Source organism: Salmo salar, chromosome ssa08 (genome assembly GCF_905237065.1).
Source record: "Salmo salar chromosome ssa08, Ssal_v3.1, whole genome shotgun sequence".
In the NCBI taxonomy this organism is placed as follows: domain Eukaryota; kingdom Metazoa; phylum Chordata; class Actinopteri; order Salmoniformes; family Salmonidae; genus Salmo; species Salmo salar.
Genome location: NC_059449.1, coordinates 4,536,441 through 4,553,441, shown reverse-complemented (window position 1 = coordinate 4,553,441; position 17,001 = coordinate 4,536,441). Strand labels below are relative to the sequence as shown.

At 47.3% G+C, this 17,001-nt stretch overlaps 2 protein-coding genes across 2 annotated transcripts; both read left to right on the top strand.

The window, feature by feature from the left end:
- Positions 1-896: 896 nt before the first annotated feature.
- LOC106609957 (uncharacterized) lies at positions 897-11,110 on the top strand. The gene is made up of 6 exons (XM_014209026.2): positions 897-1,063; positions 8,094-8,197; positions 8,531-8,609; positions 9,366-9,570; positions 10,143-10,214; positions 10,739-11,110. The coding sequence occupies exons 1-6, from the start codon at positions 969-971 to the stop codon at positions 11,108-11,110; spliced, it is 927 nt and encodes a 308-aa protein (XP_014064501.2). The 5' UTR covers positions 897-968.
- Positions 10,935-16,751, top strand: LOC123744187 (uncharacterized). The gene is made up of 4 exons (XM_045722663.1): positions 10,935-11,765; positions 12,162-12,988; positions 13,500-13,724; positions 13,907-16,751. The coding sequence occupies exons 1-4, from the start codon at positions 11,125-11,127 to the stop codon at positions 14,158-14,160; spliced, it is 1,947 nt and encodes a 648-aa protein (XP_045578619.1). The 5' UTR covers positions 10,935-11,124; the 3' UTR covers positions 14,161-16,751.
- The last annotated feature ends 250 nt before the right edge of the window (positions 16,752-17,001 follow it).

Here is a 17,001-nt window from a genome sequence, read left to right as displayed (position 1 = left end):
CTTGTTATCCCTTTTATGCCATAGTTTGTATGGCAATTGTCAGTAGAAACCACATTTGTTTAAGCAAGTCAGCCATTTTAGCTATGTTGTTTTAAAAGACAGTAAATGGGGCTGAATGAACTGTTTCGCTGCCAGACAAGGCTCCGCTGATAGCCAGGTGTAGCAGTGGTAAGGTGTTGGGGCTGCTGTTGGGACAGCTTTATGTAGGCCGTAACAGTTTGTGGGCACCGTTTGTCACCGTTATAGTTAAATTAATGTGTTGTTTAGTGTTGTGTTGTGTAGTGGTTTTGCAGGCATGCATCCCAATTTATGTATTTTTTGCCCCACCAAGATTTACATGCTAAAATCGCCGCTCATTGTACCAGAATAACTCAAACTGTAGATAGGATAGGGGTGCTGGTAAATAACGTTGATGTAGGGTAATAAACTAGATGGCGCTACTGAGCACAATCAAGTTGCCTCAGCAGTTTAATTCAGTCAACTCTGATGATATCTTGGAGTTCTTGCAGAGGTAAAACAGTACTCTCAGCAAGAAAACGTGTTTACATTCGCTGGTAAATCCAGAAAGAGACCGTTAACAAGATAATCAAGTCTTCCCCTAGAAACGGGTAGGCAGTAGACAACAACATTTTTTTTCGTCCTCTCTCCGCGGACGAGTCCATTGCTTGTATATGTAGGGTTGGATCTTTACCGTACTTCCAAAGAATAAGCATTCTAAGCATATTCCCTTTAAAACGACACTACTACCACAATGTATGGATGTTCTTTTTTTTAACAGTCACTAACTACGTGTTATATATGAGCAAAACAATATATGAGCTAAACGTATCGTTTAGTAGCTTGTTGTTTATGTATTTGTTCGTCCCTCCGCTCTGAGGCAATGGGAGTGGCTAGAATAACCTTCGGGTGAGCTAGTCCAGAGAGCTGGAGAGCGAGAAAGGAACGGAGAAGACTAGTCGATATTTAACATGGCGGAGACCGTACGCTCGCTCTTCGACTACCGGGAGCCACCAACCCTGGACAGCGACGGAGAGGGAACCAAACCGGCGCCGACACCTCGGGGGTGAGGGTTTTAGTCAGTTAGTTAATGAGTTGCCATAGCGACATTTAAAGGTATTTTTCTGAAGTGACCGTGTGACAGCGCGAGCGAGATGGCGTGTGTGCGCACGCGCGTGTTTGAGCTAACGCTGTGTTGAAGGAAAATTGTAACGCGTAACACATTCGTTATTAACTTATTCTGTGCGAGACATTGTGTGAGAAACTGGTATAAATTATAGTCTAGTGTTCATTAGTTGCAATAGTTTCTACCCACTTCACAAAGCAGCTATATATATATATATATATATATATATATATATATATATATATTGTATATGTGTGTGTGTGTGTGTGTGTGTGTGTGTGTGTGTGTGTGTGTGTGTGTGTGTGTGAGAGAGAGAACTGTACGAGCTATAGTAGCTAGCTAATTTAGCAACTACTGTACTTGTGTAGTTAGCAAATTGTGTGTGGTTGTGTGAGAAGAGAGAGCTCACACACACAGGGAGAGGAGAGAGCGTGAGAGAAAGGAATGAGCACTGTGTGTGTGAGATAGGGAAAGGGGAGTGTGTGTGTGTGTGTGTGTGTGTGTGTGTGTGTGAGAGCAAAGGGGAGGAGTGTGTGTGTGTGTGTGTGTGTGTTGGAGAGAGGGAGAGTGTGTGCGTGACAGAGACACACAGTATGTGTGTGTGTGTGTGAGAGAGAGAGGGGGGGGAAAGGGGTGTGTGTGTAAGAACTGTACGAGCTATAGTAGCTAGCTAATTTAGCAACTACTGTACTTGTGTAGTTAGCAAATTGTGTGTGGTTGTGTGAGGAGAGAGCTCACACACACAGGGAGAGGAGAGAGCGTGAGAGAAAGGAATGAGCACTGTGTGTGTGTGAGATAGAGAGAGAGGAGGGAAAGGGGGTGTGTGTGTGTGTGTGTGTGTGTGTGTGTGTGTGTGTGTGTGTGAGATAGAGAGGAGGGAAAGGTGTGTGTGTGTGTGTGTGTGTGTGTGTGTGTGTGTGTGTGTGTGTGTGTGTGTGAGATAGAGAGGAGGGAAAGGTGTGTGTGTGTGTGTGTGTGTGTGTGTGTGTGTGTGTGTGTGTGTGTGTGTGTGTGTGTTTGGAGAGAGGGAGAGTGTGTGTGTGTGAGAGAGAGAGGGGGGGAGTGTGTGTATGGCAAGGGGGAGTGGTGTGTGTTGGAGAGGCGGAGAGTGTGTGTTGGAGAGGAGGAGAGTGTGTGCGTGACAGACACAGTATGTGTGTGTGAGAGGGAGGGGGTGCGTGTTGTGTGGAGAGACTGTGTGACAAAGAGAACAAGAGTGTGTGTGAGAGGAATGAGCACAGAGAGTGTGTGTGTGTGTGTGTGTGTGTGTGTGTGTGTGTGTGTGTGTGTGTGTGTGTGTGTGTGTGTGTGTGTGTGTGTGTGTGTGTGTGTGTGTGTGTGTGTGGTAGAGAGAGGGGGTGTGGTGTGTGTGCTAGAGGGGGTGGCATGTGTGGATGAATGTGTGTGTGAGAGAAAGGAGGGGAGGAGTTGTGTGTGTGTGTGTGTGTGTGTGGGGAGGAAGTGTGTGTGTGTGTGTGTGTGTGTGTGTGTGTGTGTGTGTGTGTGTGTGTGTGTGAGAGAGAAAGGAGGGGAGGAGTTGTATGTGTGTGTAAGGGAGAGAAAGGGGGAAAGTGAAACGGTGTGTTTTTCAGAGATTGTGTGAGAGAAAGTGTTGGGGGAGAGCAGCAGTGAGGAAAAGGGGAGAGAAAAAAGAAATAAGGTGTGTTTTTAGGGAGAGTGTGTGTGAGGAGAGAGCTGTGAGAGAGACTGTGAAGGACGTGTGTGTACGTGAGGGTGAGCATATTTGTGTAATAAAGGGGGAGTGTGTGTGAGGGAGGGAGGGATAGAGGGGAAGTGTGTGAGAGAGGTACACCGAAGGGGAGGGAAGAGTGTGTTTGTGCATACATGTGTGTTGCTTAGTGGGGGAGGGTGTATGAGTTGTTTGTGGTGTGTGTGTGTGTGTGTGTGTGTGTGTGTGTGTGTGTGTGTGTGTGTGTGTTGTGTGTGTGTGTGTTTTTTTTTTTTTTGTTGTTTTTTTTTTAGAGAGAGAGAGAGGAGTGGTCTGTGTGTGAGGGACTAGTGTGTTTATGTGTAACCAAGAAATGTGTGGGGGTGTGTGTGTTTGTAGAAGGGATAAAGCAAAGGGGATGATTGTGTGTGAGAGAGAGAGAGAGAATGTGTTTCTGACTTTCCATTAGTGTGTTGTCTTCTAAGTAGAAAGAATAGTTTAGTAAGAGACTAACATTTTGTGGTATCATATTTTGTGTGTGTGAGAGATTTGAGTTTTTGTTTAGTGATTTTAAACTGACAGTGAAGACTAGTGAAGAAAAGTGTGTGTGTCTGTCTTTAAGAAATGGAGTGATAGAGTGTGTTTGTGACGAAGAGAGAAGGGGAGGGTGTGTGTGTTACACACAGAGGGAGGGAGGGGGGGGGGGGTGTGTTACACACCGAGAGTGTGTGTGTGTGTTTAAAGGGAAGAGAGCAAGATGAGGGAGGGTGTGTGATGGAGAGAGGGTGAGGAAGTGTGTGTGTGTGTGTGTGTTTGTGTGTTTGTGCGTGCGTGCACTTTTGAAACAGAGAAGGGAGGGAGAATGAGTGTCTGTCTTGGAAAAAAAAAAGAAAAGTGTGTGTGTGTGAGAGCAAGCAAGCAAGCAGGAGAGAGAGTGTGTGTGTGTGTGTGTGTGTGTGTGTGTGTGTGTGTGTGTGTGTGTGTGTGTGTGTGTGTGAGAGAGAGCGCAAGCAAGCAGGAGAGAGAATGTGTGTGTGTGTGTGAGAGCAAGCAGGAGAGAGAATGTGTGTGTGTGTGTGTGTGTGTGTGTGTGTGTGAGAGAGCACGCAGGAGAGAGAATGTGTGTGTCTGTGTGTGTTTGTTCTGGAGTCAGAGGGAGAAGGGTGTGTGTGTGTGTGTGTGTGTGTGTGTGTGTGTTCTGCAGGCAGAGAGAAAAAGGGAAGGGTGTGTGTGAAAGGGGGATACAGAGAGAAGGTTTGTGTGTGTGTGTGTGTGACTTAGACAGGGCAGTGTGTTTGCTTGTGTGTAAGAGACAGGAAAGGAGAGTATTTATGCATCTACTTTGTTTATGAAAGAGGGAAGGACAGTGTGTGTGTGTGACTGAGTGGGGGGAGGGTGGGAGTGTGCGTGTAGAGAGAATGTTATCCATGGAGGAGGGAGAGTGTGCCTTATGGAGACTACTGTAGTGTGTGAGAGGATGTGTGTGTATTAAAATGTACTGTCGTTCATGAGAGAAATAGATGGCGCATGTGTTCTGGAGATTGAGAGTGTGTGTTAGAGTGAGAAAAGAGGTGTATTGCAGGAAAAATGAAGACATTTAGGAGTGTGTATGGTGCAGATTGTATGTGTGTGTTTTTTTTGTGTGTATGCGTTTTGTGTGTGTGTGTGTGTGTGAGAGAGGGGGAACATGAGACTGTGGGTTTGGATATTTGAGAGGGAGGGAGAGAGTGTGTGTGTGTGTGTGTGTGTGTGTGTGTGTGTGTGTGTGTGAGCTTTAGAGAGGGGGAGGGGTGTGTGTGCGTGCATGTGAGCTTGGCTGGAGAGAATGTGTGTGTGCCTGTAAGCCTGAGAGGGTGTGTGTTTGTGTGTGCACATGTTGGTCTTGAGTGAGGACTTGTTTGTGTATTTGTGTGTGTATGTGGGTTGGTAAAGGAGGAGGGCTGTGTGTGTGAGAGTGTGTTTGTTTGTGGGAGAGATGTGCAGGGATAGGGGAATGGAGAGAATCAATGGTAGGAAGAGAAAGGGAGTGATAGAGTGAAGGACAGATGGAATGGAGAAGAGAGACATCTGATTAGACAGTGCTAGAATAGACCACACACACACACACACACAATGGACTATCACCAAGAGAAACTCCTATGGACTTACTTCCATGTCATGATAAATCCTAGAGACTGGCGATATGACGTGGTCGTAACTGGTCCCTGGTCAAAAGTAGTGCACTATATAATGTGTGGTCGTAGTGCATTGAATCATGTAGAATTCACAAACACACATAGTAGTAGACAATTTCACACTTGTCCCCCTCTGCTGTATTTGAAGACCCATAAAACCATCAAGGAGATATAAGCAAAATTCCATTGGAACATATTGGTTAGGAATTACACTATATATACAAAAGAATGTGGACACCCCTTAAAATTAGTGGATTCGGCTATTTTAGCCACACCTGTTGCTGACAGGTGTATAAAATCGAGCACGCAACCATGCAATCTTCATAGACAAACATTGGCAGTGGAATGGTCTTACTGGAGAGCTCAGTGACTTTCAACGTGGCACCGTCATAGGATGCCAACATTCCAACAAGTCAGTTTGTCAAATTTCTGTCCTACTGGAGCTGCCCCGGTCAACTGTAAGTACTGTTATTGTGAAGCGGAAAAGGCAAGGAGCAACAACGACTTAGCCGCGAAGTGGTAAGCCACACAAGCTCATAGAACGGGACCGCCAAATGCTGAAGCGCATAACAATCGTCTGTCCTCGATTGCAACACTCACTACCGAGTTCCGAACTGCCTCTGGAAGCAGCGTCAGCACAACAACTGTTTGTCAGTTGATTCATGAAATGGGTTTCCATGGACGAGCAGCCGCACACAAGCCTAAAATCACCGTGCGCAATACTAAGCGTCGACTGGAGTGGTGTACAGCTCGTTGCCATTGGACTCTGGAGGTACCGTGTGGCTCAGTTGGTAGAGCATGGCGCTTGCAACGCCAAGGGTTGTGGGTTTGATTTCCATGGTTGGACCAGTATGAAAATGTATGCATTAAGTCGCTCTGGATAAAAGCATCTGCTAAATGACAAAATATATATTTTTAAGTAAAACAACACAAAAAAAGAAGTGAATCACGCTTCACCATCTGGCGAAGGACGAATCTGGGTTTGGCGGATGCCAGGAGAACGCTACCTGCCCCAATGCATAGTGCCAACTGTAAAGTTTGGTGGAGGAGGAATAATGGTCTGAGGCTGTTTTCATGGTTCAGGCTAGGCCCCTTAGTTCCAGTGAAGGGAAATCTTAACGCTACAGCATACAATGACATTCTAGATGATTATGTGCTTCCAACTTTGTGGCAACAGTTTGAGGAAGACCCTTTCCTGTTTCAGCATGACAATGCCCCCGTGCACAAAGCAAGGTCCATACAGAAATGGTCTGTTGAGATCGGTGTGGAAGAACCTGACTGGCCTGCATAGAACCCTGACCTCAACCCCATCGAACACCTTTGGGATGAATTGGAGCGCCGACTGTGAGCCAGGCCTAATCGCCCAACATCAGTGCCCGACCTCACTAACACTTCGATCACACTGACAGTGTCCTTGCGCGAAATAGTACGCAGCGTCATCTGGATATGTGTGCAACAAAAGTTCAACGTTCACCTTCTGCTACCATTTCTGTCAAGCCACCTACGCATACAGTTTGACACATACGTTCGATAAATTCAACGTATGAACCACACCGAACACACTGCAACTGCCTCTGCGACACATTGCTGCAAGCAAAACGCAGCGTTTCATTGGAAATTAATGTAATTCTGGTGTACCAAAAATGCGATGTCGGTGTGATCGATGCGTAATTCTCTTGTGGCTGAAAGGAAGCAAGTCCCTGCAGCAATGTTCCAACATCTATTGGAAAGCCTTGCCAGAAAAGTGGAGGCTGTTATAGCAGCAAAGGGGGGGACCAACTCCATATTAATGCCCAAGATTTTGGAATGAGATGTTCGACGAACAAGTGTCCACATACTTTTGGTCCATGTAGTGTATGCAACCTAACGGGAAGTATTGACTAGGCTAGAAAGGCTGTGGTACAGTACTACACACACACACACACACACACACACACACACTATGAACCACTGTACTGTATGTAAATCAGTTGTTGCTAATGCCTCTTATAGCACTTCCATTACAGGCCATTCTAGATAATGTAATTACCTTATACAATGGGGAATGGGTGAAAAGCATTTAAAAGAACGCTGTTACTTTAAGAAAGAGAAACTAGGCTCAAGCTTAGTAGACAAAAGTATGGGCATACATGAGTGACCGTGCAGACATACACACACTCACACGAGAGAGTGTGCACACAAGAAAGTGCAGGCAAGCACGCGCACACACACACACGTTATCACGAGTCCAGATGGAGAGCGAGGGGCAGATCAATACAAAGACGGCGAGTCTGGTTGATATCTCTGCTCAAAGAGTCTCTCTCACTCCCACACGCACAAACACACACACAGTAATGAACACTTGAGAAACCAAGGCACTGTCTTCCTATGGCCTAGTTTTAAAAGCCTTCAATGTCATGTAAGGAAAAAATAGAAAGAATTACAGAAAACAGCATGTGTGTGTAGAAAAACTGCCCTAAATCACACTGATCCAAAGCCAGTTTCGAGTGCTTGGATTTGAATGGTTACGGCTAGGCTTGAGGCAAAGAAAGATTAGCTCAGATCAGCTCCTAGTGTATCCTCTGCTCTTACAAGTGGCTTTACGCTATGGCTAGAATCTGCACCGTAAGCACAGATCTTGGATCAGTTTACCATTCCTGTATCCTGAATCCCTGGAAGTGGAGTGAAACTCAACACAGACCTTGGATCAGTGTCTTGTATTGTGGCTTGTGATTCACAAATGTCCCTTCAACACCAATTTACCCAGTAAGAATTTGGCCCAATTCTGCCCAAATTATGTCCAGTCAGCATTCAGCATAGTCTAAATGAATCAATAAATGAATCAATGATTCAGTTGTTATTGGTTGAAAGTAATTGGATACAGAAATTGAGACTGGGTTCCTTTTGGTGATCAGTGTATTGATTGCTTTTCCTACTTGATTGATGTTAAGATTGGTCCGCCTGGGGCATTGATAAAATGATAATCTCTCTCTCTCTCTCTCTCTCTCTCTCTCTCTCTCTCTCTCTCTCTCTCTCTCTCTCTCTCTCTCTCTCTCTCTCTCTCTCTCTCTCTCTCTCTCTCTCTCTCTCTCTCTCTCTCTCTCTCTCTCTCTCTCTCTCTCTCTCTCTCTCTCTGTGTGTTCCACAGACGTGGTTGTGGGAGGAAAAGGAAGGGAACTCCGGTGAAAGTGTGCGACCGCGTCTTTGTCACAGAGGATGAGGAGGAGAGCTCTGAACACAGCTACGGTCCAGGTGTTTGTTTGTCCTTTAGTGACGATTCTTGTGTTGACGCGTGTGTGTAATAGTTGTGTTGTGCGTGTCCTTTTGAGTGTGTGTGCATGTGTCCGGGATTGTGTGTGTTGTGGGTGGAAGAGGGGCAGGGGGGGTGCTGACCTATATAAATGTTTGTGTGACTGACTGTGTTTGTGTGTGAGTGGTGTGTGATGTGCATATGTGTTTAGGTGGGAAAAGGGTGATGACCTTTAGTGTGTGTGTGTGTCCTTTCGTGCGTGTCAGTGTGTGTGTGCAGTCGTGCATGTGTGTCTGTGTGTGCTGGTGTGTAATCCTTTTATACTCTTCTCTCAGGTGATGGTAAGGGGGCTGCAGAGAACAAACGACCAACGCTGGATGGCCCATGCTACATCAATGACCCTGCTCAGATCTGGTAAGTGTGACTGTGTGTGTGATTTCATTTCATGGTGTTATTTTTATGATAAAATGTTTTTTTATTTGATAACATTTGTGTACTTTTTAATTGTGCGTGTCGTAATGTGTGTATAGTTGTGTGGGGTGTGTGTGTTTTTTGTCATGTATAGTACAAGGTGTTGAAAGCGTTCCACACGGATGCTGGCCCATGTTGACTCCAATGCTTCCCCCAGTTGTGTCAAGTTGGCTGGATGTCCTTTTGGGTGGTGGACCATTCTTGATACACACGGGAAATTGTTGAGCGTGAAAAACCCAGCAGTGTCGCAGTTCTTGGCACAAATCGGTGCGCCTGGCACCTACTACCATACCCCGTTCGAAGGCAATCTTTTGTCTTGCCCATTCACCCTCTGAATGGCACACATACACAATTCATGTCTCAATTGTCTCAAGGCTTAAAAGTCATTCTTTAACCTGTCTCCTCTCCTTCATCTATACCAATTGAAGTGGATTTAACAAGTGACATCAATAAGGGATCATAGATTTCACCTGGTCAGTCTGTGTCATGGAAAGAGCAGGTGTTCCTAATGTTTTGTATAGTTGTGCTGTTTTGCGTGGGGTAGCTTTGTGTGTGTGTGAGAGTGTCTGTCTGTCTTAGCTGATTAGCTAGTGTCTGCTATTTTTGCTGATTTTGTGTGCATAGGTCTACGTATGCTGATCTCTCTCCCTCCTCTCCATCTCTCTTTCCCCATCTCTCTTCCTCCCTCTCCCCTTTCAGCAGTGGGTCTTCAGAGCTAGGTGAGGAGGGATCCAGCGGGGGCAGGGGGGCGGCGGGGATGTACCCCCCTCCTCCAAACTGCCGCATCCGCGAGGTACACTGTGGGAGCCAGGTGCGTCTGGTCGTCATAGCGATCCGAGACATCACCAAGGGAGAGGAGATCACCGTTGACTACAGCCTGACCGAGTGGGGAGACAACACTATGGTGAGTAACCATGGCGACATACCTGTAAGAGCCTAAGTAACTGTTGCCATGGTGAGTAACCATGATGATGTACCTGTTAGAGCCTAAGTAACTGTAGCCATAGCGATGGCTGGTACCCATATAACCTGGGATGTAGTGGAACGTAAATGCAAGTCAAATGCAGTTTACCCACCTTTCTATTTGGTGAATAGTGTTTTCAACGTACAGCTTATATTTCCTGATGGAAAAAATCAAATGCAGTGAGCCAAATAACTACAAAATAGTTACATTTTGAATAGACAGTATGCCACAATATCCATGATTTGTTTATCCGAGGCAAGTTGTAAGTACTGCAACTAGCGATTGGATCACATTGGATCTGTTTACTTTTACTTTGATGAAATAATGCTCTTTCTAGCAGAAATCGTTGAGTGGTTTTTTTTGCGCCGTAATACATATCTGGGTATTTTCACCTGGGCTGACTACTGTATAGTATCTAGTGCTTTTTGAGTAGCTACTGTAACTAGTTTGACCGCCTGATTGACAGCACTGGGGGGTAATAATGAATGTTAATGGGGCCTATATTCCTCCAGGGTTTCCGTGGTACTGTCTCCTCAGGGAGATATGAGTGTATCTCTGACCCTGAGAACAACAGTATCAAAAAGGTACGAAAATACACCTGTTGCCTACATACACCTACTATATTTCTACAACACTTAATATTATACTGATGTGCTTGTTTTATATGTCTACATTCCATACACCTGTCTAATGTGCCCTCAAGGGTTGGAATATACTACTATTGCTCACTCAACGCTCTCATTGGACACTCCTCATTCACGCACCCACCATTCAGTCACTCTAAACCAGTGGTTCTCAACCTTGGTCCTGGGGACCCAAAGGAGTGCACATTTTAGCTTTTACCTTAGCACTACACAGCCGATTCAAACGATCAACTCATCAATGCTTCAAGCTTTGATGATTTGAATCAGGTGTGCAGTGCTAAGGAAAAACAAAAATATGCACCCCTTTTGGGTCCCCAGGACCAGGATTGAGAACCACTGGTCTAAACAGTCTGTCTTATGTACATGTCACTTGTCTGTGCTCTACTCACACAACTGGCTCAAACACCACTCATCTCTCGGTCTCGCTGTCTCTCTCTCTCTCTCTCTCTCTCTCTCTCTCTCAGGAGGAAGAGTCCGGGCCCGTGCCCTCCTCTCTCTCAGCCCAGGACTACCTCACCCCTTCCTGGCCCCTGTCCCCCTCTTCCTCCCCCCTCTCCCACTCCAACGCCAGCGACTCGGATCCCCAGAATGAGGAGGGCGAGGACGGGGGTCAGAGACGCACACCTCGCCGCCGAAAACGCCGCCGGACCACCACCCCTTCCAAAAAGAGAACCACCCCTCACTGGACATCCCCGGGCCGCCCTCCCCTCTCCTCTTCATACCGCCCCCTCACCTTCTCCCCCCTCCCTCCTCCTCCACCTCTTCTCGCCCTTCTCTGTTCAAATCCCCCGCTCCGTTGGGGCCCAACACGACGGCGAACATCAGTATTAACATAGCCAGGGGGGTCGGCATGGGCGTGCCCCCCCAGAAGCTGAGCTGCGCCTACTGCGGCCGCCACTTCCGCTCACTGGGGCGCCACCTGGACAAGCACCACACCAACCAGCCTGAGATCCGCGCCGCGCTCATCGAGCGCTTTATGCCCCATCTGGCGGCCGCGCATGCCACACACCACACTCAGTCCCAGCAGCAACCTCGGTCATCATCAGGAGCGGAGCAAAACTCCCACAAGCCACCACAGGGGGCCGCCGCCGCGTTCTCCCTGTCTCCTCAACGTCCCACCGCCCAATCCCCTTCCTCCGCCGTTGGGGGAAACTCCTCCCCCCTGGTATTGACTCCACCCCGAGGGCGCAGTGCGGTGGCCGTGTCGGTTCTGAAGAGAAGCCCGCCTCCGGCGGCTGTGACCCCGCCCAGAAAGGCGGGACTGCGCAAAGTGAAGAAGGAAAAAGAGGAGGAGGAAGAGGAGAACGATCTGGTGGAAGTTGAGGTGGTGAAGCCCAAAGACGAGGCAGAGGCGGCTTTTCCCCACGTCTTTCAGCAGACGCCCAAGGAGATGGAACGGCTGCCGAAAGAGGAGGAAAATGAAGAGGAGGAGGAGAACGGAATGATGGAAGACGACAGTGGAGCTGAGGATAAGGAGAAGGAGTCATTGAGGTGAGGTACTCCGTTAAAGGCCTCGTTCACCTAAAGGACAGATTCACCTCATCAAATGGATATTGAGAAAGCAGTTGATGGATCAGCAAAGTGCCAGCAAACTGAACTGCTGCTCAGCTTTAGCATTGGGGAATGTAAAACAGTTGGAATGCTTTTAGCATACTTTAATTGGATGACTAAATCAGTCAACTGAGACGGACTTAAAATTAACTTCAAACTGCTGATGTGATGTTATCAATATGTTAAATGTTATGAGTATAGTACATACTTTAAATAGATGTTTTATTTTTTTGTTGTGCTTAGAATAAATTAATAACTGACGCCTGCAATTGAAACTAATCTCTCTCCCTCTCCTTTCTCCCTCATTCTTTCTCTTCTTCCCTCCCTCTCCCTCAGTTCGGGACGTCTCCACATGCTGCCCCTCCTCTCCTCCCTGTCTTCCCTGGTTCTCTACCTCCGCAGGCTCCAGCACTCTGCCTTCCTCTCCCTGTCCCGCCAGCTTCAATCCGCCGAGGCCTGGCGCCTCCTGTGCCACTCCTCCCTCGCCCTGCTCATACTCTACAACCGTCGCCGTGAGTGCGAGGTCTCCAAACTGGCCATAGCCGAATACCGCTCCCGTGTCACCCCCCAGTGCCCCGTGCCAGTGCCCCCCGGCGCCCCGCCCGCCCTCACACCTCTGGAGGCATCGCTTTCGCCCTTTGAGCGTCTCGTCCTTCCACATTTGCCTCGAGTAGGTGTCCAGGGCAAACGAGGAAGAGTCCAGCCTCTTATCCTGCCACCGCACTGCGAGCCGTGTCTCGAACTCCTCCTCCAGACCAGACAAGATGTCGGCGTCGATCCCCAGAACCCGTATGTCTTCGCCCGGCCATACCACTCCCCAGCCACCCCCCTCCGTGGCACCGACCTCCTCCGGAGCCTGGCCCGCTCCAGCGGCACCCGGAACCCCCGCGCCCTCACCCAGACCCGCGTCCGGCGCCAGGTCGCCATCTTGACGCAGCTGCTATTGCTCGGCGAGGGGGAGGAGCCAGGACAGCCAGGTGGGAACGCCGTAGAGCGCCTGGAACACTTCCTGGAGCGCGAGTACCACGTGACGCAGAGCTGCGGCGGGATTGGCCAGGACCCGGGGCTGATGGGTAGAGTGGGGCGCGTGGTGCTGTGCGGGGAGAGAGACGGCGTGCTGTTCCGGGGGATGAGCCTCCACCACATCTGTCTGGAGCTTGACGGTAAGGAGACACTGAGGATTAACATATACGTCAGACCTGAATAGTCACGCTAGAAGTGGAGTTATTTTTCTCTCCTTTACTGTATATTAAGTACACTTGATTCAACCTGCTCAATATAATGGAACGGATGGAACAAAGCATGATGACCGTTAGAGAAAGGTTAGCTTTTCGTGAGATGACTGATTTTCGGGATGTCTCATGGTCTGAAAATCACCGCTCTGGCTCTGCCATCTTTCACCGCAGATGCGGAAGTGCGACATCGGCGGATGCGGTGGATTGAAAAAGATATCTCTAGCTTAAACTGACATTTTGATGGGGATTCTTTTTAAAATTATGTTACTTAGATTGACGCAGCTGTGCGTCAATCAACTCTAGAGGGTTAAACAGTTTACGCGTCGTCTCATGGTGATTGTTCATTTTGGACTGTCCTTTAGTATGATGAAGACCAGCGTTGTAGTTGAAGTTGAGAAACATTTACATGTATTTGACCCTTCTCTTTCTCCCCCTACAGTGATGTCAGGCAACTCGGCCGACTCGTACTCGGAGGGCGACTCTGACGGCGAGAGGCGGAAGGAGAAGGGCGAGGTGGCCCCTCCCAGCCTGCTGATGGTGAGGAAGGGCAGAACCAACAGCAGGACACCGCGTGCCAGGAAACTCAAGGTCACGCCCTCCTCCACATCGCCCCTCTCCCCCTCGCTCCCCGGCCGCAGGAGAGGCTCAGGTGGGCCCAAATCAGGTGTGTGTGTGTGTTCATTCCATACTCATACTCCGAAAGAGCTGAGACATTCAAGACCAATACAGAAGTTTGTCGTGTGTGTATGTACACAGTAGTGTGTGTGTACTGTATACAGCCCACCACAAAGACATGTCTACACAGATCCATCCCTATGTGTACTAACTCACCCTCTCCCCGCACAGGCAAACGTGGCGTCCTCAAGCGCCCGTGGTCGGACGCAGAGCGCGCCGCTGTGGAGGAGCACCTGACCTGCAACATCGCCGAGCTGCGCGTGCCCGCCAAGGCCGACTGCGAGCGCTGCCTGCAGAGCTGCCCGCTGCTGGTCACCAACCGGCGCGACTGGCGGGCCATCAAATTCTACTGTCACAACCGCATCCAGCTGCTCAAGAAGAACCAGCGGCGCGAGGACGACGGGACGCCCATCATGGTGTGCTGAGAAGACTGACGGAGAGACTGAGAGATTGATGGACGGACACGACAATAGCTCCACAGTATCCACACTAGCGTGCTACTTAGAATGAAGGAAGCCAAAACAGAGGCGTGGTCCACTCCGTAACGTTACAGCAGTGACGGTCAACTCTGTAATATTTTTTTTGCTGACGGTCAAAAAACAAGAGTTGACGCTTAAGGAACAGAGTTGACGCTTAAGGAACAGAGTTGACGCTTAAGGAACAGAGTTGACGCTTAAGGAACAGAGTTGACGCTTAAGGAACAGAGTTGACGCTTAAGGAACAGAGTTGACGCTTAAGGAAGCAATGTAGTGGGCGTGTCTTCGAAGTGGTACGCTAATGTGGGTATTGGAATGTAGCCTACATCTCGTTAAGCAGGTTTCCATCCAACCTTCTTATGCAGTAAAGTACGGGTCAATGTCGGGTCAAAAATGTAACGACAGGGCCTGATGGAAACAACATTTTTCGGTACACTTTCCAAATGTCAACAAAACGAAATACGCTAGACAAGGTGGGATCTTTTTGTGTCGGTAAAATGAAGTATGCGAGAAATGTCGGTGGAACTATTGATGTAATAACCATCGTATCGAAGTCAACTTGGAGTCGCGCGATGACATGTGTGGTCCTCCCACTACGACGCGTCAGGAAAGCATGCCGTTTATTAGGCTACAGATAAAATAAATGAGGATGAACTTCACAGGGTGGCGAAAGTGCAAGGTGATGAGCTTGATGCTCCTTTCCAATAAATATCGTGGGTCTTATTCTGATGACGTGATCATCGATGCGTGGCAGCCGTTTGACAAATAAAGAAAACTAGCCAACAGCGCGCACGTGCCAGTACCAGAGTGGGCAGACTCGCTATATAACAGAACAGTTTTTGTGTGAAAACCATCCGTAGAGTTGAAAATGTGATGGAAACTCATTTAACTTCTATTTTTTATTTGGTACATGGGAATTTAACAGCAAAAGGTATTTGTATGTGCGCTACATCATCACGCACAGTCAATTTGATGGAAACGCGTCTCTGGTGGGAAAATGTGAATATAGTTTTTGTGCGGATTTGAGAGTATCTGTCACCAATTGGATGGAAACCTAGCTATTGATACCCTTATATATGGTCCTCTGAGACAAAAAGAGGGAGAGACTGGGGGAGTGACTGTGTAGGAGTGGCAACAACCTGTGTTGTATACGGTGATGTGAACATTTTCGTTTTGTTTTCGCTTCAAAACGAGGCGAACAATGTTGAGAACGCACCACAGATTGTTGTATTTAGATTATTTTGGACTCTGGTGTTTTTGACATCCTCAAGTGTTGTATGGACGTTTCTGAACACACTAAAGGTAACACTATTAGGGTTTGAGGCTATAGTGTGTGTGTTTCTAGTGCTGAGATGTTATAGGGTCTCCAACACCCAGTCCTGGAGAGTGAATGCTTTAGTTCCAGTACTAACTCACCTGATGAAACTACACCTGACTGAAAGACCATGGTCAGGTCATTATTTAAAACAGAGCCCCTGGGTTAGAGTGAAGGGGGGAAAAAGGAAACGCCACCATCAATGTGTTGTGAATTTTATTTTTGGACTACCTAAGACACTGTATAGTCAGTTTGGGGCTTTTCCTCGCTCCCTTCAAAATTGACACTACAAGACAGCAGTTAAATACTGCTTTGCCTAAAATACACCAAGTATATTCTTGTTGTTGGCATCTTTCTTTTATTTTGTGCCTGTTGCACGTGTTTTCTTAAAAGCGCTTTGAAAAGGTGCATTAGGCCGTCGGGCCATTCTTCTGCGATGCGCAGAGATCTGTATTTTACTTGGCTGTGTTCTTCAAAGTGATTTTTGGGGGGCAATCTCTCAGAAGAGTGAGCATAGCTGAATACTATGCCAAGTTCTGGTTATTTTTTTTACATGCAGTGTTGTTGCGTCATTTGTGTTGATTGTTTTGCCTTTTCAGACTGACCAGTGTAGCGCCAGTCTTTTTTCAGCTACTCTAGTTTCTATCGTTCATTGCTGTTAGATGATGAGCTGCTTGTAGCTCTAGTCCAGGGCGTTAGTGTGGCTTGCTACCGCTTAGGCTGACATTCAATCCGATCAGTGGTAGATTTGCATTATAGCGCTTGACATTTTTAAGGTAATTTCCGATTAAGCCGACATATACAGAGTTTGCAGAAACAATGCCTTTAAAAGGTGCATAGCTGACAAAGTGCGGTCGGGTGGAATCCCGGCTTGAGCCTTCACAGCTTTAGCAAGTCGCACTAACGCCCTGGACCAGAGCTAGGCTTCTTTGTAGGTCTGCCGGAGCGCCAAGTAACCTGGCATTTTGTCTTATTGGATTAAAACCGCACAACACCTCTTGATAGATGGTTGAATTTATTTAACACAATCACATATAATCTTACATTGTTTCATGCTATCATCTTGCCAGTTTCGGTGTACATATTAAAAAAATTATCATTATGTAAACTGGTTTGTTTGTGCTGTCCGTAGTTTATTTGTTCATTTGCGAGTTGGTATTGTACATGGGTCTATGGTTTTGTAAATATTCACAGAAACGCATAAAGGGGAAAAAACTACACAATGGCTTGGGTTTTTGTGTTGTGTTTTTTATATAAGTCTGAAAAGTTCAAGTCGTATTTCTGAAGTTTGATTCTTTCAAAGTACTAACAATGAGTGCATCCCAATAATATCTTATTTTTATTTATTTATTTATTATTTCACCTTTATTTAACCAGGTAGACTAGTTGAGAACAAGTTCTCATTTATAACTGCGACCTGGCCAAGATAAAGCAAAGCGGTTCGACACATACAACAACACAGAGTTACACATGGA